This window comes from Meleagris gallopavo, chromosome 2 (assembly GCF_000146605.3).
Source record: "Meleagris gallopavo isolate NT-WF06-2002-E0010 breed Aviagen turkey brand Nicholas breeding stock chromosome 2, Turkey_5.1, whole genome shotgun sequence".
NCBI classification, from domain to species: Eukaryota; Metazoa; Chordata; class Aves; order Galliformes; family Phasianidae; genus Meleagris; species Meleagris gallopavo.
In genome coordinates this window covers 99,046,072-99,074,064 of record NC_015012.2, presented here as the reverse complement: position 1 = coordinate 99,074,064, position 27,993 = coordinate 99,046,072, and the positions used below count along the sequence as shown (strand labels likewise).

Sequence of the window (27,993 nt, the reverse complement as noted above, 5' to 3'; positions counted from 1 at the left end):
TGGTGGTTTTGCAGTGGGCTTTGCAAATCTTTTGCTATGCTGTTTTTGTGTTGAATCCATTCATTGGCAAACAAACTTACCTCTTGATATTTAAGAACCCATGTGCACATGTGTACTCACAGCAACTCTCCGTGATTACATGTCCATTAAAATTAGTGTGTTTAAATCACTTACTGTGTGTGTCAGTATCAGATAAATGTATATAATGTGCTTTTTTAATGATAGAGCCTACAGCCTCGTGTGTTTAAAATCTAAAAGATTTGTGAACACGTAACTGAACTTTACTGATGTTCAGATGTGCTCTTTTTGAGTGCCACACTGTTCTCACCTCTATGATTTCCAGCATTTCCACCCTTGTAATCTTTCCATCACCATCCAGGTCGTACATGTTGAAGGCCCAGTTTAGCTTCTGCTCAAAGCTGCCTCTGGAGGTGATGGACAATGCACAGATGAACTCTCTGAAGTCGATGGTCCCATCTCCGTTTTTATCGAAGGTTCGGAAGGCGTGCTGGGCAAACTTGGAAGCATCTCCATACGGAAAGAACTGCAAAATAAAATAATAAAAAGGTTTCCTTCCAGCTTTGAGCCCTGGAAGTTCAACCCAGCGGTCTAAACTCAATGCTGCCATTAGAGATACGGTATCTGAAAGCGGAGCTGCCTCTGGCTCCGGTCCCATTTGCTCCATGTTGCAGTTCATCTCACTGCCTGTGTTCCTCAGGGGAAGCAGCTCCCAGGTTGTAATGAGCTGGGGCTGCTGAATCCAGTGCAGTAAACTGCACTGAAAGATGCAGCTTGTGATAGTGCTGTGCTAAGGAGGTGGTGTTCTCAGCACCAGAGCCAGTCTTGTGAGCCAGACTCACTTTCATCCGATCTATGCTGCGTTAGAAACTATTTCAAATCAAATACCTGCTTCCCAAGCATTTACATTTACAGCTGTTATTATTTACTGCCTTATTCTCCGACTGTGAAATACAGCAAGCAAGCTGAATTTTAAAAGTCTTTCATTCAGCTTAGCAATAACAGCTCTTAGATGGCTGCAACCAAGTACATGTGTGGGCTCCTTGTCGTGCAAATCTGTTTCATAAAATAATCCTCACTGTAAAAAGTCAAAACCACGTTCTCTTTTGCTGGTAACTTAATACAAGTAGGTAAGGTGAAAACTGAGATTTGGTTAAAGGATATGGGGCCATGCTGCTCATCTTTAATACCCGCTGTTAGTGATCGCCGTAACTGAAAAGTGTTTCAGATGACCCTCACATGTGGGATTTCAGCTCTTCTTTGTATTTTGAGCTTTGTGTTATCACAGAAGAGGTATCAGCAATGCTCATCTCCTTTCAGGAATGCGGTCTGAAGGCACAACAAGAGAGATGGGAACGCTGTACCTCTTCCAGTGGCATTTTGTTAAGGTCAGCATTTGCTGCTAAAGTGGCTGTTTTCCCATTTGGATTTGTATGGTTAGCATCCAGCCACTGGCTCTTGGCTGCTTCTCCCATCACTGAAATGCAGTGCCAGAAGCAAAGAACTAGACTGCAGTGAAGGTCACCCCTGAAAATGACTGAGAAGTGGCATTAGGAGGAGTTGGTGGCTGGAGGTGCTGATGGCAATTTCTGAATAATCATGGGGAAACATCTCATCCCATTAAAGGAGCATCAGCAAGATGTGTCTCTCTCTCATGCCAGTCATATAACATCGATGGCATGTAACGGGGAAAACCATCCTCCTAATTTTTTCATCACAAACAGGGCAGTGAATTTTCTCAGTTGAGAAAGGCCACTGCCTTTCAGGCACTTACAGCCTTGTAAGGAGAACAAATGGGATTGATGCCTTTTTTATTATTTTTTCTATATACTTCCCTCTAGGGAGCAAATGCAATAAAAGGTCCTTTAGGGATTGAGGACACTTCTCCAGTCTGTACCTGCTGATCTGTATTATTTTTAGCTCAGAACAACTGAAAAACATTGTCAAAGCTTGTTTAAAAACAACCTTGTAGGCTTCCATGTTGAACTGGTCTTAGCCAACTGGAAATGGGAGACACAATTCTGGAAGACAAGCACTCAGTTTTGGCAGGATGGATTCACATAGTTTAGGCTGCCTCATGTGGTACCACTGAATATCTCAAAAACAAGCAAAGGAATGTAATGGGAATTGTCAGAGGCCTACAATGGCTGGGCAGGTCAGTGGGTTCCTCAGCAGCCTTGGAAGCCCCATGCCCAGGAGATGAATTTACACGTTAGGGCAAGCAGTCCCTTTCTGCTGCTGCAATGGTGCTACTGAAAAGTGTACCCCCTCTTTGTACACTGTATCCTGCTTGACCCTTTTTGCCCAAAACCAAGGCCAGCCATGCCTGCCTGGGCTTTCTGCAGCACTCAGTTCTATGGGTGACCAAACACTGGTCGTTTGTTTCTGCTTGTCTAGTTCCATCTCTTTTCTGGCCTGTGATTTTCCAGACGAGTTAGATAATACACTGGTGTGGGACAGAATTGTTATTCATATAGACAACTACTAATTAGGAAATGAAACAGGAAGAGAAAAAGACAAATCTCTCTTATTTTGCTACTAAATTTTGTAGAAGAAAAATGTCTTGAAGGTTCACTGTTCTGGAAAGCTTCTGGACATCCTTCTTGTACCTGGGAGGGTTTCAGAAGGTGCAGAATACCTAGGACACAGGAGTTGGATTTTGAAATGTGCTCCTGTGTGGGAGCTCCTGTGTTTTGGCTGTACACATGTTTTCAGCACTTGTCCACAAAACAGGCTTTCCAAAACAATACCAGCAGTGGGATGATGATATGTCCTTCCCCCGCTGAAAGGTCTCCGCCTGGTTGTGAAAACCTCACATGCACTTCCCTTCTTGCCTGAGACAAACTGAACTTGGAGGAAAGTGCCAGCTGCAGATCATTGGAGATCAGGGAGCTTTGAGTTCCCAATCTGAGTGATTCTATGATTCTATGATTCTAGAGGGATCAAAGTACACAACTTTTTTCTTAATCACAGAGTCACAGAATCAGAGGGGTTGGAAGGGACCTCCAGAGATCATCGAGACCAACCCCCTGCCAAAGCAGGTTCCCTACACCAGGTCGCACAGGTAGGCGTCCAGGCGAGACTTGAATATCTCCAGAGAAGGAGACTCCACAACCTCCCTGGGCAGCCTGTTCCAGTGCTCCGTCACCCTCACCGTGAAGAAGTTCTTGTGCACATTTGTGCGGAACTTCCTATGCTGCAGTTTCTGGCTGTTTCCCCTTGTCCTGTCTCCACACACTGCTGAAAACAGCCTGGCCTCACCATTCTGCCCTCCACACCTTAGATATTTATAGACCTGGATCAGATCCCCTCTCAGTCAAATCAGTGGCTGAGCATCTTTTTAAGGAGGCAGAAGATTTGGATTCTAACATTTCCTTCAGTAAGTATTTTAAAATTGGCTTGATCTCAGGGAATTTTCACAATTCTCCTTTAATCCCATCTGTATCACAATGCTAAACACAATACCTATCATTACCAGTAATCTACTTACCCCAGTGGGGGTTGAATAGTGCCTATGATAACACTAAATTTGAAACCATTTCCTTACTTCTAGTTCTGTCAATGGTTTTCCCTAAGTTACCATTCTTTGGATGAAATATTTAATGAACTGAACAGTCTAAATGGTGCTACTGAAGTCCAGACTCCCCAAGGACATTTAGATAACCAAGGCAGAGCCCAAAAAAGAATCCAGGCATGGAGGAGTGCAGAGCCATCATCTCCATAGCCATATCTTCCACCAGTCTAAGCTATCCAAATGTTTGGTCTATAGATTTCCAAGGTTTTTCTTCACACAACGCATTTGAGCAGACTTTGGACACCCTGTTCCAGAGGCAATTGCCAACACCCTGCTGCATCAACGTCCTTCTGTGGTACTATCCCCAACTGCCCTTTAAATGAAAACCATTCAGACAAACTCAGATAAGCATTCAGCATTTGAGTCTCAGAGCTTTCCGAGGCAGAGCTTTACTACAGAGATGCAACAGGTAAGGAAGAAGTACAGCATAATTTGATTCCATGATAGCAGAAGTAATTCTGGAAGCTATGCATGTTTCCATTCACAACTTGATCAAATGTTAAGTGATCTGGATCACAGAAACACAGATGCTACTGCCTTGTTCTCTGCTCTCAGCCACGGAGCAGCAAACCTCGGCACAGAGGAACACATACACTACTGGACCACATGCCTTGGAATGGGCTGGGCTGTTTTCTTCATATTTCACTCACTGGAAATCAAGTGATGGATATAACAATTCAATTTCATTACTGAAACTCCTAGAGATGGAACTGGACCATGTCCCCACACTGTGCTAGTGCTGCAATGCTGTAACATGACTGGGAATACCAGAAACGAATTCAAACACAATATTCAGATGTAAGGTACGTCTTCTCCATCCTATCCCCAGCTCCTCCTCGCCTTGTATCATCACTCCATTAGGCAGAGAAATCCTAAGGGAGGTCTAAAAGCTCTCTCAGTGGCCACCCTCAGCTACAGCACTAATTTCTGCAGGGGAGAAGCAGCGCTGCTTCAATTCAGCCCTGCACGATCCAAAGCAAGTGCTGCACCAGTGGGTCCCATGGGGGATCCGAGATCCCTGCTCCACCACAGGTAAAGCCAAAGGAAAACTGGCTGGTTGATTTGGCTCTGTGGGTTAATGATGCATGTGAGAACTGCAGGGAAGAGCAGCAGGGTTTCGTGGAGAACATTTCAATTGTCTTTTCCTAGCTATTTTTACTTTGCCAATAAAGCTGGAAAGAGTAAGCATGGTCCTCTAATAAACTCGTTCACCATTTGTGAAGTGTGTTCCCTCTGCCTTCCAACATGCAAATAGATGAATAAAAATGGAGCATCAGAATCCGTGGCTTTTTAAATTCAAGCTGTTATTCAAGTTATCCAAGTGTTATCCACGAACACTAGCAGAATCCAAGAAACAGCCAGATGATGACATTTACCTTGTCCGTATGTACTTCTACTGATGGAACAGGCAATGAAGCCACTACATAAACCTATTTTTCTCTTGTGTTAATGTAGCTGCATTGCTTTAGAAGTCAGATTCATGTTTGTTTTCCTCTTGCTGTTGCCTTTACATAGAGCAAAATATGACCCAATTTCTTTTTCTACCCTCTTCTCCCATTCTGCCTTCCAGGAGTTATTAATTCCCTCTGGCATGTTATAGACATACCAAAGCATTTCTCATCCAAAGCATGTGAATCCCTGCTATGTAATCAGGACAGAGTCATTTTTCTGTCTCAACTCTAGTCTTTTTTTTTGTGCTTTATGGATGCAAAAGCTCCAGGGCTGTCACAATCAGGATCTGAGCATGCAGTACCACAACCTGCTAACACAGGTCTGCATGGGTTCCATTAGCCACATTCCTTCCGAGGCCTATATTAAAGCTGTTCTCTCAAGTCATCCAAAAATATGAGTCTGACTGTATTCTGCTGAGTATCATGGCACAGAATTGCAGTGGATCAATACACATGTATCTGGGCTTCAGCTGAAAGATATGGACTTGAATCTTTCAGTAGTGCCACAACTCATTGCTGCAAAGCAGGAATCAGCAAGTTGTCTTCTACAGCAAGGCAAATAGAAAAAAACAGAGATAAAACATCAGTTCCAGAGAGAGCAGTCTATGGAAACATGAGAAATGAATCTCAGCAAAGGACACGAGAAGAATGAAATACTGTTAAAATTACTTTAGGAAAGGCTGAGAAAAACTGGACAGCTGAGCTGCAGCACTGAATGTCTGTGACGGATAATCCCAAAGAACACCAAATATCAGAGCCAGACAGAGACTTTGCTGATCCAAGTCTCAGTTCTCCATGTGTACCGCCATGACACGTCCCCTGCTTAGACACACGTGGTGAGGATCAGCACAACAGAAGACTGTGACTACTTCAGCTACAGTTGTGATGGGAGCGTAGAGCTAGCAAGCACTGGGCAGAATGACCAATAGTAGACCAATCATCTCATGGCTATGTACTAATTATGTTTCTGCTTGGTAGCTTTAATCCTTTGAACACGTGTGCATCCATAGGCATACGGGGAGGCTTATAAGCAGCTGTCAGTTCTTCACACAGGAAGAAATATGTAGAAGAGCCAAGGAATACCACTTCTTCCCTTCAGTGGGAAAAGACTTGCACAGGCTGAAGTAGAATCAGAGCAGAGTCTGTATCTTGCTCAGGCTTCCACGAACAGGGACTAGCTTGTACGTTGTTATTAAGACCTAGGTCACCCTGCCTCTGTAGCCATTGAAGAAATGGACAATTTGAAGCATGCAGAGAATAAATATTTGAGAATTCAGGAGCAGATGTGGATCATCAGTACTGGTTCTTGTTGTCTGCAATACAGGCCAGGCTCAGAGGGCAGAAAACGAGCACAAAACAGAGCCTAAGAGAAAGCAAAGACCCACAGTAAAAAAGCAGAGCCAGCATATGCCAAAGTGTTGCAGGAAGATGAATGGGAAGTAAGACACTATGCTTCCCCTTCTGAAACCCTGATACAGCAGGGTCTGCCTCTACAAATCTTTCAGCCTGAAAAATTAATCTCTATATTCACAATTGTGGGGGAATTACTCATTGACTAGCAGGAAATGAATCGATTTTCAATCCCAGCTTTTCTCTGATTAGATTTGGACAATGAGAAACTTAATTGAACTGTGGTAGTGCTATAGGTCAATATGCTAGCACATCAGTTATTACTCGGTGCTAAAGGAAAAAATCTTCAGAGAGAACTGTCGTCAAAACAATTAGTACTGCTGGTCCATAACAGGAGGAGTAGGGCTGATTAAATGTTATTTCTCTTTGATCTCCCTTAACTGAGCAACAACACTGGAACACTTTATTTAAGTTTGGCACAATCTTCCAGTACGCCAAGGTCAGTGATAGCACAGGGTTATGACAATGTCAGGATCCTGCTGTGCTGCAGCTATGCACCAGGCTAATTACAACATCCTTTTTCTTGACATTATGTTATATCTCTTTAGGAATCTGGGAACATACCAGATGGAGAATATACTGATCTGGGACATTTCTTTTTATTTTGTTTCCCTCAAAGATCGTCTGACTCCTTTTCATTTCTGCAAAAATGTTTTATCTTCCCAGTGAGTTTTGGCTCCAAAGGTTCAGAGTATTAACTTGATTGCTATGCCTGCTGGGCCACGAAGCCCTTAGCACAGATTTCCCAAAAGAACAGGGCTATAGAAGCATCAGTAAGTGCTATTTCCAGCCAGAAAGGGATTTGAATCACGAGTCACTATAGTCTGAGATATCCATCTTATGAATATACAGATGGAGCCGCAGAAAAGATTCTTCTGCCTGAAATATCTCACACACTTTATGTAATACAGCCTCATAAAAATTTTAAAACATTATGGAGTTGTTATAGTGAAGTACTGCCGAAAGGGAACTACAGAAAGAGAAGGAAAATGACTGTAGATGAGAATGTCAGAGAACTAAGGATTTGAACATCAAGGGGGGCTCAGGTTGTATATCAGGAAAAGGTTTTTCACCAGAGGGTGCTGGCTATGGAACAGGCTGCTCAGGGGAGGGCTCATGGCCCCAGGTGCTGGAGTTCAAGAAATGTCTGGGCAATGCTCTCAGTCATATGGTCTGATTTTTGGGTCCCGTGTGGAGCCAGGAGTTGGACTTGATAGTCCTTATGGGTCCCTTCCAACACGGGATATTCTATGATTCTGTAAGATCTCAGTGAGTGCTAAACTACCAATCTTTTTTCTTAATACTGAGTACAAAACTTGTCAATTCAGGAGGTACAAACAAACTGACTTAACTTCTAGAAAGAACTAGCAACCCCTTCACAACCACAGCTCACTCCAGTGAGCTGGGAATTGGTGGATTCATTTCTTTTCCTGCTCATCCAGCCTTTGGGAGAAGGGCAGTCCATAAACCTTTCAGTCCAAGGAATAAAACTACAACATGAAGAGAGACCAAAGGAGTGGAGAAAGATGAAAGCTATATGATACCACTATCATATATGAAAGCACTTTGCAAGAACTTGCTCTGCTGAAAAAAAGCAGTAAGTATTGAAAAATACTAGTAAGAAAATGGAAAGAGCTGACTGCCCACAAAACCAGCATGCCCTGATACTCATTGCTGGGCTAGGAAAGGGAACCCCAGTCTGCACCCTCAGACACACACCTGGAAGGCAGCTGGGTCTCAACAGGAACATATATAACAGGTTAAATAACTGGACCATAGCCACAGTCTCCAAGCCAGTCATCACAGAGCCACATAACCCTTATCTTCATCCCTCTGTGCCTAACCGATTCTGGGGGATGGAGTGGACATGGTTATTTTTTGTTTCATATCACAAATTGCAAACCTTTTACAATTCCTAAGGGCTATGTTGAGTTAATGACAGAGTACTTGAGAATCAGCATGGTTCTCTTTGCTTGGAGACCATATATCTGTCCATAAGCTCAGACAAACTGGTAACTGATTAGAGTTGGTCGAAGGATGTACTGCAGAATAAAGTTCCAATGCAGAACAAAAGGGAAAAAAGTTGAGGGAATGGAAAAGACCCCTAAGTTAGGCAGAGGAAGGATGGTTGCAATTTTCTGTTGAATAGATGGAAGGTAGGTGACAGTGATTTGGTATCATCTTCCTTTTGTTCTCTTCTGTCTCTAGGCACATCTTACTGACTTTCATTTTCAGTACTGAATTTGAAAGCAATCCAACAAGTCACAGAGGAACTGTATGAAAATGAAGTTTCTAATCATTTGAAATTAGAAATAGTCCCACATTTCTAAGTTATGCAAGGCCTACCTCAAAGATTTTATTTTGCATTGAGGCTATGAGCAGACAGGTTTTCAGGCTTCCTTCTGAAAATTTTGTACAGACTTGCATTGGATATTAATCCATCTGTTCCTTTCCAATTATTTACTTATGGAGAATAATAACAAAAGAATACTCAGTACAAGAGGATTTTAAGATTCTAGCTTCTCAGGATAACATATTTTCTTCCATACCTAGGCTTTCTCTTGAAGTATGAACCTTTTAAATGGTCAATGCCAAGACTTGTAAGCCCAGCAGTATGTAAATACTATGAAATAACAGGATTCTGACAGAAAAGATCAGACATATATATGTCTACATAAAAGGAAGGAGCTACATCAGTTCTTACTTAGGAAAAATGTCTTAGAAGACTTCACTCTTGACTGATGCTAAAAAAAATCCATTAATAACATGGTTCCACATGAATAACAGTGTTATTAGGTATCACAGTATCTATGAATCTTGGTTGAGAAACATTCCAACAAAAACTAGGGATCAACAATAAACTAAAAAGAGGAAAGAAGAAAAGTCAGTGCAAGGAACCTGGAAGACTTTTCTTTGTAACTTGACTACAACTTGACTACAACTTGACTACAACTGGACTTCCTATCCTACAAGGATAGGAAAGAAGAAGGGAATGAAACAGCCAGTGGCACCTGGGAAAAAGTGGGCATACAAGCTGGTCTAGAAGAAAACCAGATATCCAAGAAATGACAGCTCCTCTCTGCTCCTTTTCTCTTAGCTCTATCAACTCCCCTTAAGGGAGGGGATCTTGACCAAAGACTTTCCAAGGATGAATGGAAAGATGTAGAGTTGCACTATACTCTTCTTCTTTGTCTAAAATGATGCAAGAAAGCCAAGTCCTCACTGTAAATCATGTATTTTTTTCCATTTATCTTTGTCATCAACAGAAAGAGATGTAAAACCACCCACGTGTGCCAAATGGATCTCTGCCTTCATATGGAGATTCCACCTCCCTGGATAGGCTGTAGCTGTGCAGTTACTGTCTGTGCTCACAAACCAGTGGCTATGAATATTAGCAATACTCAGTGCTAAAAGTTTTCTGAAGATTTCTCCTTTTTAGGTTATTGGTCAGCTAAAGCAGATAGTATCATCCTGCAGAACAGAGCTTCTCCCTACATTCAACCCTCTTATTCCAAAAAACTCTTGGGGAATGCAGACTTCTACAAAATTAATTTAAATGAATAAGATGTTTGATGGGGGAAAGGTGAGAAGCAGGCATCTCTTTTGCATCTGCCTGCTGGAATAATGCAGTGAAACTCCTGAATAACTTCAATTCTTCAGCACCTTTGAAAAGCAGCTGAAGCTCCTTTCTGCCATCAGAAGGCTGCCGTCATGCATGTCCTGATCTGAAGGAAAAAGCTACAATGGGGAGAGCAGACTCTTCTGTTACAGATGTACCAGCCAGTTATGAGTTTACCCAGCACTTGGTTTGTTTAAGATCTTATAGTTCATATACTCACGCTGTATGTGACTTACTACTAGAATGCAATAACACCTGCCAAAATCGGCCATACAAAAGCATAGCATAAAATAAATTCTAAAAAGTGCAGAGAAAAAGTGACTTAAATTTAAAATGATCTTTATTTAAAAACGTGAAGAAAACTCTATTAAAAAAAGATGCACCATTATGCATTTTTAAAGAAATCTGCTATTGGTGCTCATTTTTCAACACCAAAGTCTCCCATTGCATGCACTATCTGACAAGGTCATAATGACTAAAGTTTCAATAACAAAATTATTAGTCAGCTGAAAAGGATACAATAAAGGTATATAAGTACTCTGCTTTTCTAACGTTGATTCCTTGCTGCTTTCTTTTTCCCAGAAGCTTAATGTAGTGACATCTTCTCTTTCGGATTACATTACACTCTGTGCACCAGACGAACCGAAGATATCCATACCACTTACACTCTGCACAAAATGCTCCAATGTGCAGCTGATGCCTTCACTGTAGTGCTGAATGCAATCCTGGTTCCAAATCAGTTCCATTTGAATTTTTCCTCTCAGCAACAAAAAACCTCTAAAACCTCCAAGTCCAACTAAGTCCACTTGCAAGAAGCAAAATCAAGGTCTATTGATACACACAGTGAAGAATATCTGGAGGGATGTATCAAAATAAGTGTTTTCCATTAATATACATTACCTCAAAAATACACTAAAAAATATACAGTGATGCCATCTGAACTGCCCAGCAGTATAATTATGGTAACTAGCTCACCCTAAGGATGAACTGCTTTTCCACACTGAGTAATGAATATGAGTAATAGATTTGAATTTTCCCCTAAGTAACTATTCTGTTAAACATGTTAAATAAATCAGTTTGTAGGCTCTCATGAATAAACAATAACAGCTACTCAGTCCTTAGTAAGCAGGCAGTACAATAACAAGAATAATAGATTAAAAAGTGTTCAGTATAGGGGTGAGAATTCAGAGGAAGATAAGTCATACCTGCCTTTGGATAAGTTAGCTCTCTTATCTTATGAGAGCAGCAGATCACAGAATCATAGAATTGTTAAAGCTGGAAAAGACCACTAAGATGATCAAGCCCAACCATCAAGCCATCACCACCACGCCCATTGAACCATGTCCCTCAGTGCCACATTTAACCTCTTCCTGAACACCTCTGGGGAAAATCTCATCATCTTTAATATTCTTGTATCTTAGAGTCAATAATGATGAATAAAAAGCCCTACAGACATTAACAGTAGAACAATAAACTGTGTAATCATGACCAAACTCTACACTACCAACTGTTTTCCAGAAGGATGCTGGTTTACACTTGCCAGGAAGGATCCTCCCAGGAACTGTTCCTGGTGATGCCAATTGCAAAAATGTACTTTTTAGGTTTGCAGCTGGGAGATACATCCCAGTTCCTGACATTTCCAAGTTCATTCATACCTCCTCTATGACCTGGCTGCATATCTCTATGTCTCTAGACTCACGGTTCATGTCAGATGTAATTAAGGATAAAAAATAATGAGCCAAATCTCATAAAATGTTAAATGTTCAAACAAAGGCAATAACAAAAATTACAACAAAAGAAGACTGAAACAAACCAAGAAAGCATCATCTTGATTGGCTGCTATTTACACAGAATTAACAGGTAGGCATATTCATGCTCAAGCATGAGCACTTCTCTTTGTCCTCTATTGCATTCCTTTCTCAACACACTCCTGGCTTAAAGGGTCTTTTTGATGGCCAAAGGATTTTCAAGCCTCTAAACAGTATAAATCATCTGCAAGGCATTCGATGAACAACCACTCTGTTAAGGCAGCTCTCTCTAGAATGCATCTCCACGTGGCATCTTATTTAAAATATATGACAGATTTGGCATTTAGTACGTTTTAGTGTTCGTGCTCTCATAAAAATAGGGGAAAGCCCCCCTTCTCATAGCATGAGATCTTTATGGAGAGGTGACAGCATCTTTATAACTAAGCTTGCAACCAGATTTCCTTGTAAAGGAATCTCAGAATTCTTTACTCGGTGACAGCTACATACCTAAGAGTGATGATACTACCCAGGCAAAGGCCTTCAACAAACCAGCCAGGGAATCCAGCCTCTGAGGAAGTAACAAGTATTTGCTGAACAAAAAATAATGAACCATTGTGTATATATATTATTATGTGTATATTGACTAGCAGTCCCTGTTAAACAATAGGAGAGAAAAAATTTGAAATGTGCTTCAGATAGGATATGTCTCAAGAAAAAAAAATAGCCTACTATAGATTCCAGGGCTTTTTACTGTTGCCAAAATACAGTCTGTATAGACCCAAGTCTTCCAGGCTCAAAAAGAAAACCATCTACATTCTACCTAAATAGAGTTCTGCTGGTAGAGAAAAGTCTCAAGCATTTCCACCTGCTGCCAAGGGATCTAAGCATCAATAGTTCTTCCATCCCCACCCTCCATCCTAAATAATGGTTGGGTCTGGCTTCTCTTATTGACCAGATTTCTGATTGTCGTTCAGCTGTGGACAGTCCTGGTGTCTAATTGGAATGATAGTATCACCTGTGCTACCTCTATTCTGGCAGCACTGTTTATTGAAATAAAATGTTTTTGTGAGCCAGTGTAGTTAAACAGTCTGCCATGTGTAGTTTCGCAGTCAGTCTGACAAACACCAATGCAGAGTTCATTGCTTCACTCTTCTTTATCAGTGGCAAGAAATGCTGTGTCGTGCTGGGTGACATGTCCCAAGACAGGAACACAGCAAGCATGACATGCATCCCATTCTGCTGAGCACTTTGTGACTTCTTCCATTATGAAGAATTGCATGATAGCCCAAATACACGACTAGCCTAGGAAAGAACAAGATTTTAATTCTCATCTGAAGGATGAAGTGTTATTCTCCTCCTGCTGTCTTTAACTGATGACATACCTATAACCTTTCTGGATCTACTAATGAAAAATTTATGATTTTTTCCCAGTAAAATTCATAAATATCTGCAACAAACCATTCTAACCACTGATGCAAAATGACACTGAGAGACAGCAGTAGTGTGGCACTGAAGCTTGAATGCGATGTAAATTTGAGGTCACAAGATCATTTGTTTGAGACCTGTCACAAAGCTGAAATATAACCTAATCTGTCACAGAGATGCAGTGGCAGTATTGTTTAGCACGCTGATGAAGTGCCTAAAATCCAGAGTGACTGCAGAGCCAAGGGAAAAAAGCTGGTTTTTTTTTTTCTCTAACCCTGAGCACACAAATAAGAGAGATTTGGTGCTGTTGTCCTATAAGCGCACTCCCTGAGATGTCAGTCTGAAGCAACAACTGACCTATACTGTATTTATAAAGCATGGCATAACACATTGAATTTTGAACTGAAATGTATCCTTGGATATTTCTATTGCTGCAGCTGGCTGTGTTTTCACAAAAGGCAACATACAGTTTCTAGCCACAGCAACCTGTGTTGTGCTTCTCCTTTGACAGTATGAAGTTCCCATTGCCTCCAGAGAGGTAGCAATCTGTAGATATAGCTAACTATACTTATTCATGAGCTGTGTGGTTAATAACAGGCTTTCAGTTTTAAAAAGAGCTGCTTTCACACCTACAGAGAGCTGAGTGATCCCAAAGGGATTTGCTAGCATCAGTCTAACCCCACAACCAACCCACATGGGTGGACACCAGAGTACCAGCAAAGCAAGACAATAGAAGGTACAAACTTACAAGATTATACATAAATAAGCCACCTACCAACTCTGCCACTTTTTATACCTTGCCTATCACTTCATTATTTGTTGGGTCCATTTGTATGGGACTTTTGATTGGAGAGCACCTCATCAAAGACTGAGCCCCCACTGAAGCACAGCAAGTCTGAGATGTACGGGGCACACCAAAGCCAAAGTCAGAGTCAACCTATACACGTACATTTTTGGTGTCCAGTGCTGACACCAAAAGTCCAAAGCTTGCTGGAAATTATACAGTATGTAGACATTAGGAGGTGAAAATTTAACTGCTGTTTATAGTGGGAGTGTGGAAGCACATAACTCTCCCCAGGAGGATTCCCAAATCCAGACACAACTATGAGAACCTGCTTTTTTTTTTTTTTTTCCAATTTTGGGTATTTGCAAGAATTAGCATGGCTGAATTCTCCACAGCTCTCGAGCCAGTAAGCAGTGCAGTACTGAGAGGGAAAGCCAATCTCTGGCTGCTCTGAAAAGCCCAGGAATTACAGTTTCCATGTAAAGCAGGTGAGATCTTGGTTTCTAAATACCTTGGATCACAAATCAGATCTTCTTCCAAATTCTCCATGGAAAGGTTGGAATTTGTTTTTAGACAAAAGGAACAAATGCCAAAGCCAACCGATGAGCCAAAATGAGGCTTTTATGTCTGAGTTAAGTTTCCAAACAAGTCCTGACCGTTTCCTTGAAGTCAGTCACCCTCTTTGGAATACTGCAACACTCATTGCCTTGCACTGAACTTTTAAGGTCAGGCTTACAGCTTTACTTAAAGACTGTCCACAGCTGCGGGGAATATGAAGCTCAATTATTAGGGGCCTATACAGTGCGGGTCTGTTTCTTTCTGCTCCCATGTCTCTTTGTTTCTCAGTCTGATAAAACCCAGGTAGGATCCAAATGAGCTTTGGGGAACTGGAGAGCTCTGGGGCACCGCAAACAGTGATCATTTGCACTGGGAACAGTTATGACCTTGGAAAATAGATCCCCCTCTCTTGCAGAGAGATCCTGTAGGCCTGTCCTCCTCCCTCTACCTGGAGAGCAAAAGGCAGAGACTGTTCTACCTCCAGATTCCCCTTCCACTAACATCTCTTTTCAGTTTAACTTGAAACAATAAAAGCAATTTAATCTTTCCTGCCTTCCACTTGAAGGTTTTGTTCTAAATGTATTTTGACAGCAGAAATAAAGACAAAGTTTTAATAGAACTAACTGAACCACAGACTGAATTATGTATTTCCATTTCAGGACAGAATCTCACTCCTAATAACATCACTCTCCTTCCAAAAGCATGCATGACAGAATTCAAAACATTTCTCTGCTCCATAATGGTATTTTATATCTGCCAGTAGCTAGGCAGCACACAAAGCACAATGATTTCTCCCTCACACGTGTGTGTGTCATGTGTCTCTCTTGCTTTGTCCAGGAGTTGGGGTGGGACCATCCAAACTGCTGAACCAGTCTGTCTGGAAAATATGCACGCTAGCAGATTAAAATGCAGACTGAACTCTGGCAGCATCCCTGCATTGGAACCCTGCCTAGAACCTTCATTTCTTCCTATTCTGTATTCTCTGGAAGCATAGAGCAGCTGCAGCTTTTCTGTAGGACCACCACCTCAATAATCTTCCCCCAGAAAGGAAGCACACACCAAAGCAAGGTCTAAGCTCGGGGCATGGTAATTTTCCAACACCCGATCTTATTTGCTTTCCATCTCACAGAAATGAGTGAAATCAGCTTACTAAACTGGAGTTAAATCCCAAATACATGCCTTGCTCACAGAAGCTTCATTCTTAATCAAACACCCACTGAAGGCAACAAGTGTTGCACATTTGATTTTGTGACTACATGGAAGGCGATTGAAAGAATTTACATCAGCTACCAAATATACACTGTAATGACCACCACTGGATTATTAGTAGTGACCTAGATACAAAAATCTTTGATCTTCTTACTCCTAGGTTATTATCCAGTTTCTAGATCTCCTAAGGTCAATAAGAGTGAACAAAAATGAGGATGGATGAAAAATGTGTGCAATACCAGCGAGAGGACCATAGCATGTCGATCCCCAAACACCTCAGTGAACAGAGCACATAGATAGCAGCAAGCAGGATTAATATGACCGAGACAGAAAACAGCATTACATTTCAAAGAACTCTAGGAGTGAATAGCTCAAGGTAATGAGATATGAAGTCTTTCACTTGTAGGTCACCAGTTTTAATCCAGCTCTGATCACAACAAACGCTGGGCATTAATATCTGACAGCTGTCTTGCAGTGATGGAAAATGAGACTGTGGCCCTGCTTTAATTGCTAGTAGTATCTGCAAAATAAAACTTATCAACAGAATTGGTAATGCTGTTAACAGTCTAGGCAGGAAGGTCGAGGACTGACTGGGCACTGGGAGAAGACCTCTAGCTACTTGCCAAAAAGCTTCGTTTTCTGTTAGTGTCAAATTGAGATATCTCAAGGGCAATAAATCTTAATGAGGGAACAGAGGATAAAGAAAGAAAAAAATGGGTTGAAGAGAGCTGTGGAAACCCTACTGCCCTGAAACCAGATCAAGGGCCCGACCCCAAGCTGGTTCTCCCACTAACATAGCAGAGCAAGACCTGCTTATGCTGCCCACAGCTTCTCCCTGATACTTCCAAACAGAAGCCTGTCCAGCAGATGAGAGGGCAGACAGACTGAGCCATGGAGTGGGGGAAGGAAGGCAGAGAGCAGACCAAAGCAGTGAGTAAGACACTGAGAGGGAAGGAGTGAGAAGTGGATGGAGGATGCAGTTCTTATTCGCACAGTCAGAATCATGGGCCAGAGAATCATAAGAAGGCTGGGCTGGAAGGGACCCTAAAGATACTCTATTCTCAAAAATTATGAACAAGAAAACTCGCTGCTTTCTTAAGGCCTTTTCTTTAAAATAAGGGACAGGCTTGAATTTCCAAAGCCTAGATAAGCTACCTAGCATTCACATTAGAAAATGAGATTATTCTATAGCTTGTAAAACAGATCCTCCCACTTTGCTCTAATAATAGCGCCTTTATTGTTTGGAAGAGATTTAGCTTACTTTATCTGCCCTGAAATCACATAACCCATCTCAGTGTGTTACCAAGTTTCCCTCCGCAATGCCCAGCAAGAAGCAATCACACCCATCATGACACCTGCCCTTAAAACAGGCAGCTGCTCAAATAGGTGGCATGAGCTCTCCTCTCAATAGAAGGCTACTGAAGGTACTCACTGGGTAACCTGCTCAGATTCCAGCAGTGCAAAAGCTAGGTGAGTTGAACACCGCCTTTTGTAGCCAGAGTGGCTCTTCAAGCATTGCACAGATATTCTGCAAACGAGTCGTGATTTAATTTTTAATCAATTTTTTAAACTTCTCCATTTACTTTTGGAACTGCGCCAGTGACACACAGGAGTCACACTTCCAAGTACTTTGTACTCAGTGTTACCTTATAAAAATAGGGCTCTTTCCTATTGTATTTTGTAATTGCCCAAGGTCTACACTCGTCATTCTAACAGCTGCTCCAGCTGGTAGTCAGGGACAGGCTTATCAACAAGTGTTGTTGCCTTTTTCTCTTTGAATGCCTTCATTAAGAAGACAAAGAAATATACTGAAGTGGAGCAGGTCCAGGTGAGAATTTTCCCAATTTCTTGGTTAATCCATCCCAGTACTTTCCCTCCAGCTCTCCGGTAACCACTAGATGGTGATGGTGTACCCCACACTGACACCTCTCGCTTGCCTTTCTCAGCAAGAGCGAGGAAGGAGAAACATTTCGGCACACGGCACAGACCCGCGCTGTGATTTGAGTCACACAACCCAGATCTGCCTCACACCACAGCCAACTGCCTGAACTTGATACAGGCTTTTCTGCCGCAAAAGTTGCATAATAAAAAAGTGTAATGCTCTGGAAAAATGTCATGCCTGGTGTGATACAATTGACTCTGCAGGACTCCTACAAAAACAAACATGAGGAATTTGTGAGTTTCTGTAGACTTCAGTTAAAATAATCACATTCTGTCGCATCGAGCTGCATCAGCCTCTGTTGAATCTGGCTCAGTAATTGGCAGCTGAAATTTCTGCTCTCTCTCATGGAATTTACGTGTTCTGCTGCTCTTCCTTCAAGCGATGTAATTAAAAGAACCTGCTTAGCATAATTAATTTGCAAACAGTTTGGATGAAATGGGACTGTATCCCAAAAGCTTTTTCAGCTTTAAGTGAAACTACTTCAAGCCTCTCTTGTATGTCAACTTCTTCCATTTTGCATTTTAAAAGCTCTTCACTTTAAAAAGTGCTACAATTAGTAGCCCGGTTCTGAGTGGTGCTGCTGATGTAGAGCCAGATTCTATAGCTCACCCTGCACACTGCATCCCCCGGAATGCCCAGCCTCAGAGCAGTGGGAAGCTGCATAGTCAAGTGCTCTTCTACATGAGGCTTTCTGCTAAAATCAACGTATCGTCCTCAAAAATCCTCATCTTAAACAACAACACAGCATTTTAGACACGAAGGTGAATACTGCAGAAAGTCCTGCATAAAGCACCAGAGGAAACATCGAGAGAGGAACTCCTTTCCATTAGCAACAGCTGGGACTACAGTTCCTGCATGGCCGTGGAGGCTGGCCCTCAGCAACAACCCTCTACCCTAAACAGGGGATCCAGCCTACCCAATGCAACATCTACATCTAGCCTCTCCTTAATTTTATTGATTTTTTTTTACTGAGAACCTGTCCTCCTACATCTGCAATGCAGATTTCAGTTTTCTTGAGCTCTCTCCCATTACAAAATGCATTTCCAAGTAAGTGATAATAAATTGTTCATTTATGACATTAACAGCTTAGCTCTAGAGACTTTTAATTTCAGTACAATCACCGCTGTATGATAACAGCAGGCAACTGGAAAGCCCTACCCCCAAACCTCATTCAAAGCTGATCATCCCAGATTAGAAAAAAAGAAGATTATTTTAATGATCTAACTTGAGAAAAGATCACTTGGGTAGTTTTACAAAGAGGAAAGTACATTTAAGACATGACCCTGATGGACAAGTGATGCACTTCACAACATTTTTCATCGAATCTTTCAACCACATGAATTTGCATGGGGACTAAAAGACATGATGCCTGTCGGGGCAAGGGAAAGGGATTATTCCTTATTAAGATGGATGCGTTGCAGTGAAGCATCTATTGAATTCAGCCATAATGCAAACAGAAGTTACTTTGCAATGTTGTGTTTTCTACTTATTATATAATCTTGCCTGCTAATATTATTTCTAATTATGGTATGGTTGTATTGATTTTATAAATAGTTTTTTTCTAATGCAAGCTCTACAGTAATCAGGTAGCAAACTGGATGATACTTCTCAAAAGATCAGCAATAGGAAACACTTGGGAGTGAAGCTGCAAGATTCCACCTGTTGGAAGAAATGACCAATGCTATATGATAAGAAATGATCTGAGGCACTAAGCTGGTCATTCCTGAAAAATCCAACAAATCTAAAATGCTTCTAAAATGGGGGCATTTGAGCAAATGTAGTTATTCAGAAGAGCTATTATTTTATTAATGAAGTCCTATTCCACACCATGAACACTTTATCACATCACTGGACCGGTAAGGATACATCACAACAAAGAAGAATTAAATTCCTTATTAAGCTCTTTAACAAATGAGTTTAATTATTAAGGACAATATTGAATGCAACATCGAATGCATTAAACAAGGGATAGATAGCTTCAAGGGCAGCAGTCCTGGAGAAACTCTGTTGCTTTCTGTATCTCACAAAAGAGTGCCCATGATATTTCTCTGATATCTAAGAGAATGGTGTCTTTCCTGCATGAGGGTTTTGACAGGTGTGCCTGGGCTCACGTGAATCTTTGTTATGTAAAACCTGTAGGATTTTTTTGTTGCATGGAGGCTTTTATTCCTCTGTCCAAATGGTATGAATCATGGACATAGATTCAAAACTTATTAGGAGAAGTCAGAAAGACAGTTCCAAACATGCACACAGCTCAATCACATCATCTTTATTTCATTTAGTAAGCTGACAGCAAATACTGTCCAGACAGACACAAAATGACAGACTAAGTAGGACCTAGCAGTGACCTCAGCCAGAAGCTCTGACAGAGGACAGAGCAGAGCTACCCCTTTATTCAGTACAATGTGGAAGAGCTTGAGAGAGTCTGACAAAGACATACTAAAACCTAGAGTCAAAGCATCTTAGTGGGAGTTGGGAAACTAAGTTTAAATCCATTCGAGTAAGATTACATCTAAAACCTAGAAATATTTTAGGTGCTATAGTCTAAAGGTGGCAGGAACACAACCTTCATGAAAAGGCTGAGTTTTCCTTTGGTGTCTGGCTCCAGGAATCTGGAACAGAGGCACACAGCCATCTTCAGCCCAGCTCTTGGAATGCACATTTCCTGGAGAGTAGAGCTTAGCCTACAACTCCCTCCGTGGTATTTCTCCCTGGAGAAGCAGCTCTCTCCTGAGACTGTTGTCTCAACTGTCTCAGCTATGCCTATCCAAGAAGTAGGCACATACAGCTTGTGTGAATTAAAAAAAGAAAAATTGTTTCATGTTGAATTGTCTGGGTAGGTCAGCCATATCAAACCGTTCTTTGTTGTTTTTTGGTTTTTTTTGAACATTTATAGTATACAACAAGGATGGCCTGTGCATGTGTTATATACATGAAATCACTCCAAAAGTACTTTCCTTCTATGCAGACCTTTCTTGGAGCTTTTTTGCAAATCAGTCCACTCACAAATATCTCGCAGCATTTCCTTGGGAGTGGTCCAAGTACTTCAGGTAGATTGTTAGCACCCAGATTTCACTTCTGAAGCCAGAGCATAAGAAAGAGATTTTTAAGACACAGACCCTGGCACTGAATCACACATCCCAGATCCTTCTTTCTTGGTCAGAACAGATAAGGTATGGTTTTCTCACAAGCTGGCAAAAAGAGCAGAGAGAGCAAACACACTGTAGGAAGGGAGTCCCTAGCTTGTAAAAAGCACAGCCACCGCCTGCCGTCCAGAACAGCCACTGCTCACATCCTGCGTATTGATTACACACAGCACACATGGAGCCTTCCACAAGCAGCAGAAAGCCAAGCAACAGCCAGAAGTTCCCGACTGCACATCACAGAATAGCTCACTGACATCAGCAACCCTTCTTGGTGGCAAAGTGTTTTTATCTACAAAATGAAGATATCCTTTGTGGCAATGAGAGAAAGGCATGTCCTTAAGAAGCTAAAACACTGCTTCACAAGACCAGCCTGTGATTTATTTCTTCTCAGTTTAGTGAAGGATGGTTGTCCAGAAGAATTAAGGATTGTTTTAACAACTGAAACCGTCACAGCTTTTGGACTTGTTCCTGCTGTTTGTCCATTACAAGAACTGCATATAGTCATCTGACTATGACTTCCCCTTCTGTTCGGAGTAGACTGATCCTATTTTATCCGTAAGTGAAACAGCACTGTTTCTTATCCTTCAACACACAATAGTATTTTGTAAGGACGCTTCGGGAAGGCAGTTTGAAGAGAGATGAAACAAAGGCTATCTGCTTTTTCTGGATGTGCTCTGTCATTCCAGCTTCAAGAGCTTCTGGTTCAGGAGTAATAAGATAATCTTGTTCCCTGGGAGTCCCAGCTGGGTCACTGCAGGCACAGCTGCCAGCACAACCGTGAGCAAATGCGACCTCCCTCTGATCCCAAATCAGTGAAATCACTCATAGGATTCCTCATAAGGAATCACTCATCTAGTTAACCTGGCAAACAGGGACATGGTTCCCTCATGCTCCTATTTAACTGGGCTACTGAATAGAATGATAAATGCTTGCCTTGACTGGTGTCATCAAGGTGCAGTTGTTGCTGTTTTTATTTTATTTTGGTTTTGTTCTACTTACAAGCATTTTACTTGTGATCCAGAATGCTATTTAGTTTTTATCTTGCTTTTCAAGTGCTCCCCAGGTACATTTGCTCAAATTGTTTCAGTGAAGTTAAAACACATGGGCCCAGGTGAGAGCTCTCTTTAATGGAAGTCCTGGCATGAGAAATAATCAAATTATCTGAAGGTTTACTTTTCTTCCCATGGTTTTCCTCCACTGGTGCCAATGAGAAAATCTTTTTATTCCGAACACTTTAGGTTGGCACCTTCATGCACTGCTGTTCAAGAAGTAATTAGATCCCTCTTATGAATCATAATACATATGAGAAAAGGAAAGATAGCCATGCTCCTTGAGATAGAAATTACTCCTCTGAGAATAGCGCTAGGATTTTTAAATGAGATAGCCACTGCTTCTCATTACAGCTTTAGGTGTAACCAGAAGAAAAGACAGTTAAGGCTAAGAATACACTGCCCTTTAAAACAGCATTAACATTTTATAGTCAACAAAAGTAATAAAGCGCAGTGAGACATAGGAATCCAGAAAATCCAGTTAAAGGCCCAGCATGGATATAAAAGGGAGCAATTCCAAAGGCTGGCGTTGTTCAAGGGAGACTTGTTTCCTTAGAGTCCTCTGTAGCCAACAGAGTGCGAAGCGTTTCACATAGGGTCAGATTAGAGAATTTACAAGAGGTGACTCTAAAGAAATCCAGGTGACACTCATTTCCCATTTAGACAGCAACTCTGTTGGAAGGCTTTCAAAGACCAGTGAATGACATCCATCCAATTACCTTCATACACATGCCCACCTAATCCTCAGAGAACTCCCAGATGTGTGGAAGGAATGCACAGTGTTGCCTTTTGCCCAGCAGACCCCATTCACGTATTTAATACGTGAATCCCAGTGGATGATTTGCAGACCCCATACAAATGATGCTGCCAAAATACAGCTAAAGGAGACATAGCTACCCTGGTGCTGAAGAAAAAATCTGAGTTCAGTTAGAAAGAACCACTGATTTAATCTGATTTCTTGTATGTCATTTTTCCATGACACTTGCCAAATCTCCTTTTAAAAAGGACAGCACAGTTCTGTAACAGTAAGATAAACTGGTCCTGAATTTTCTGAATCATGTTAGAAATCTAGTTATTTCCTTCTTATTTTCCACTGCCATAAATGTGTATCTTTTTGCACAATATTCTGTTTCATTGCTTTTCAGCACCTAAATGTTTTGCCCAAATGTCACAACAGTTTCGTTGCCTTGTTTCAACAGGGTTGTTAGTAAAACTGTGTGCCAAAGTACAAGCAGTGTGTGAAACTTGCTTTGTTCCCCAGAACTCCAGCATTAAGGATCACGTTTACACATTTCCACACAAATACAAGGAGCTAAAGAAGGTACTAGGAATTTATTGCATAAACTGTCTGTCTAAAGTGACATTTTATTATGTTATATTCTCATCAGACTGTGTGTTGTAAAGTGCATAAAAAAGAAACCATTTTGTAGAAAACTTCTCTTAAATGCTCTAATAAAGACAGTAACTTCTTACTTGGCCTTTGAACGGAGTGTTTTCAAGAATTATAAAATGGCTTCAAAAGCAGAGAATAACCTGCAGCCTTTGTGGAACCTCTTTCTACATTATACCAAGTAGAAATTGTCTCTAAAATCATTCCATCCTGTCCTACTCACCATCTCAACATAGATACAAATAGAGATCAGCTCTTCTCTTCAGGGAATGATGCCACCCAGTTTGGGTGCGGGCAGTATTATGTGTCCTTCCACTACACATCCACAACTTCCTCCTCTTCAATATATCCTCTCTAAATCTGCCTGTGGCTACCAAAGGCTTGGCAATACTCAGCAGGCTTTTGCATTGTGGATTCTGCAGCTGTTGGCATTGTCCTTCTGCCCACTTTGAGTTTTTCGATCCATTTCCCCTCCATACTTTTTCCTCCTTAAATCCAACTGTAAGCCCTGCAGAGTAAAGGCCATCTTTATGCTGCGTGCAGGCACAGCACCACACGTAATGGATGCATCCTTAGCCTTGATTATGTTATTAACAGCAAAAACATTTCCAACATCCAAACCATGTCTTAGAAACCACCGGCGAAGTGTGTCATGCCAAATGCAAGATAAAAAACAGCAGGCCACCATGAGGCCTCCCGTCAGTCTGCTCTCCTCTAGGCTGAACAAACCCAGGAACCACAGCTGCTCCTCACACCTTGCCCTCCAGACCTTTCACCACCTTTGTAGCCGAGTTTCTTTCTTCATTTCTTCACTCTTCTCCTTGCTCCCTGGGAGCTAACACTGCACACAGACCTAGAACTTCATGGTAAGATGCGTCAAAAACAAAACCAACCTGGCAACAGTTTATTTTTGAGAACAAGTCATCGAAATAGAACAAAATTCCAATTCACTCTAAATTTTCTCTAACACAACGCGTTACCTTTACTTACATGTTTCTATATTGGAACTCTATTGCTTTTATACGTTTTCCATAACAATTCTACGTATTTCCAAAACCACATACTTCACTCGTTATTTTAAGTGTATTACTCTTGTATATTTCTATCCATCCTTTTTACAGACCTGGGATTTAAATCCCAGCTTTGGCAGGTAGCTCAGCCCTGTTGCTTAGCAGCAGCTGAGACACATGTAAATGCAATAATGGAAATTCTCGCGGTTACAAAAGTGGAAAGCTCTTGCCTGCTAAAAGCGGATGTTTATAAATTGGCTGGAAGCAGAGTAAGTGGCAATATTAGATTAGAAAAATTCTTTCCAAACAAAACACAGTCTTGAATACAGAGCTGACCAGCCTGACACAACCTAGACAATAGACTGAGGTTAAAAAAAAAACCAACAAGAGTCAATATTTAATTATGATTGTTTTTATGTATTGATCACTGCAGCATTTTAACCACCATATGATTGCTACTAAAACAGATAACCTCCCATTTCATTTAGAGGGTGAAAGTCGACTGCAGAACTTTCACTGCCTTTACAGAACTGTGATTTCGTATTATCACAATTTATTTTATTAAAACCTACTTTTAAAAGCATGTCTATACACTCACAGAAATGAAATATCTATTATATCTCATGCTTCCTAATTCTACAGCAACAGTGAACTTAATAAGGTTCCTTGTCAACAATAAGGAACCTAAAATGGCCCCCAGATTGAAAGAAATGGATGAACATGATCCAGATCAAAGAAGAAGGCTGTACCTTCACATAGGTGCTGGCATGCAGCATCCTGGAGGGTTGTACCCACCTTCATCACTGCATGCATAAGGCCTAATCTTTGCATGTGCAGGATACAATTTAGCTTAGAAGGTAATTGTCCACGTCTAAAAGCTACAAAACTTGAGAGTCCCTTTATAGTGAGTATAGAATAGTATTTCCAGAGAAACAGTACATTCTGCCAAAAATGAATGTCTAAGATGAGATACATTCTTCTGAGAACTCTCCTCCTGAGTACACTGCTCATCGAAGATACTGGGGTGGTTTTATATATAGCAGATGAAATGAATCATTATTTGGAAATGCCTCTCTCTTTCCATCGACCCTAGTGAAGCCTCAATGATAAACTAACCTTCAGATTCTTCAGAAGATTATATCTGTGCAGGAGCTCAAAGGCACGGATGAGTGTGACTAAATAAACAATGTCCTGCATTTAAACTCACAAGATCTGAGCTCTGTGCTAATCATCTCCAGAAAAATTGCTTTAAGTCCACTTCTAACCCAAACTGGTTCTTACAGTCTGTAAAGCAGTTATTTTGACACCTAGATCTTGTGTGGTACTCTATTGAACTAAACATAATTACAAATATCATATTCTAGTCTGCAATGCCACATTGCCAGAGCTCCAACTCCTTTTGTTATTTACACGTTGCATATGTACATATTGCACAAGATTGGATTTATTCATGTTTAATTTCTTTCCCAAGCTCTGTTCAGCAGAAATTCACATTTCAAAACTTCTTACTGTAAACATTTGATAAAATGTTTTATTTATTTCAATGGAATACCATTTTTTTAATGATTTTTTATCCCTTCTAAATATGATGGTTTGTCAGCTCATCTCACTCATTCTCTATGCATTTCCATCAACTGTGTCTCTGGATCCCATGAGAACACTTTGATTTTGTTGCTAAATCTAGAAATATGATAATCAACAAATATTTCTGGGTCAAACCCATTGTCACAGTGTCTGTGTGTCCCTAAGAAATACTGATGCAATTAACAGTGATTTGCCACTCCAACTACCAGCAAGAGAGATATAAAATATAGTTTGGTTTTCATAGATGTTTTTAATTGTTCCTCTTTAAGATCTTTATGAAAGACAATCAGTTACACTAAAAGAAAAAACAAAGCAGGAAAAATGCTTAATACTTGTATGGTGTTCCGTATTTTACTGCTGTACAAACATTAACTAATTAAGCCTCACAATACCCAAGCGAGGAATGGAAGGAAGCATTATTATGGTTATATATAACAATTATACTGTCTCATTTAGAATTTCCTGGCTTGTGACTTTTAAAGTAGTTATTATAATTATCATAAAACTAATAAAAATCAGAAACAATCATGTTTTTTGTGGTATGAATCTGCACTAAGTCAAGCAAATAAATAGCTTACAAATTCTAATGAGCACACTTTTTTTCTAGCCATCTAACAGTTCATTGGCACTCTTGAGAGATATAGTTAGATAAGCTCTTTTAGAGAATGGTTTTTGCCTTCCTTCTCCTATATTTATCTTGTAGTGACATGATTTGCCCATTGGAGATGCCTTTGCTCTCCAGTCATAGCACGTTCACTAAGTTTCCCCTGTAATACTAGAACTTTCATGGTCTATGGGAATAAAGTCCATTTTAATAATTATGCAAAAGTGTCATACAACATTTGAGCTTCAAACTGGCTTCATCATTATGGCCAGGCACTGCAAATTATAAGGAGCTAACCAGATAAGCTTCTGGGAAAAGCCTCCATGTAAGGATAATTTGGAAAAGGTTCTCAGGTGGTTTCCTTTAGTTGGAGGGACAGCAATTGTGATTTCTTTCTTCTTTTTTAATTATGTAGTATAGACCCATTACATGTACTAATGCACATACAGTGAATCCAGCAGAAGATAAGAAGGAGGACTAGTCTAATGAACTGAACAGACTTTTAATACTGTTTTGTTGGTAGCTGCTGAAAAAATAAAGGAAGTGAAAAGATCCGATAATATTAAGCAGGTAAGGCCTTGCCTTGGAAAATTAATATTTCTAACAGGCAATCCTGAGATCAGGATTAGATCACTACTCAGTCTTTTAGGCTGCCATGACTACATGCATACTCCAACTAGAAATCATGCTTATAGTTCATCTGCCTAAAGAAAAGGTAGTCATTATCAAATGCCATCAACAGAGGTTTTCCATAATCTAACTCCTTTTTTTCAGAGAGATGGCAATACTTGATAGCAGATTGCTTGTCTGCGGAAGTTACCAAGAAAGAAGGAATTTTAAAGCAAAAGATAAAGAGCAATGAACATGTTCCCATCATGCACACACGCACACACACAAAAGAATTGCAAGGCCATCTGTCGTTCCTTTCAGGAGTATATCATATGTTATGAAAGAAGAAACTGGTAAAATGCAATCCAAGCCTTGGTCCCACAGAAGGTGTCAGATCTCCCATGGATTTCAGCAGGACTAGTGGCTATTCAATCTGTTCACTTATAACCTAAGGAACAGCTATTTAAAGACAGCAATACAGTTACTATCAGAACTATATGTTTATCACAAATGTATAACCTACTATAGGGAACCTCCCGTAGCAGGGGCATTAGACTAGATGTTTCCCAGAGGTCCCTTGTAACTGATTCTGTGATAACATTAAATATGGAATGGATTCTCTAGATAATGTCCCCCTTAACAACACTCCCTTCATCACCTGTCTCAAGGATTAAAACAAGGTTATAAAAACATATGCCATTTTAAACAGTTCAGTGTCTATAATGAGATTACACTTACTTTATTTCTTCTCTTTTTGCTTTCCTTTCACTACTCAAACTTGTACTGTTTGACACCACAACCACCTGATTGAAATTACTGCCAAAAAAATTAACAAATAAAATGGAGGAGAGGAGAGGAGAGGA

General features: G+C 40.7%; 1 protein-coding gene across 1 annotated transcript in view; it reads right to left on the bottom strand.

The window, feature by feature from the left end:
- VSNL1 (visinin like 1) overlaps positions 1 to 27,993 on the bottom strand; it is a 47,092-nt gene that overhangs the window by 1,599 nt on the left and 17,500 nt on the right. Inside the window, exon 3 of the mRNA XM_003204515.4 lies at positions 329 to 544. Coding sequence (XP_003204563.1) covers positions 329 to 544 — 216 coding nt within the window. The remainder of the gene's footprint in view (positions 1 to 328; positions 545 to 27,993) is intronic.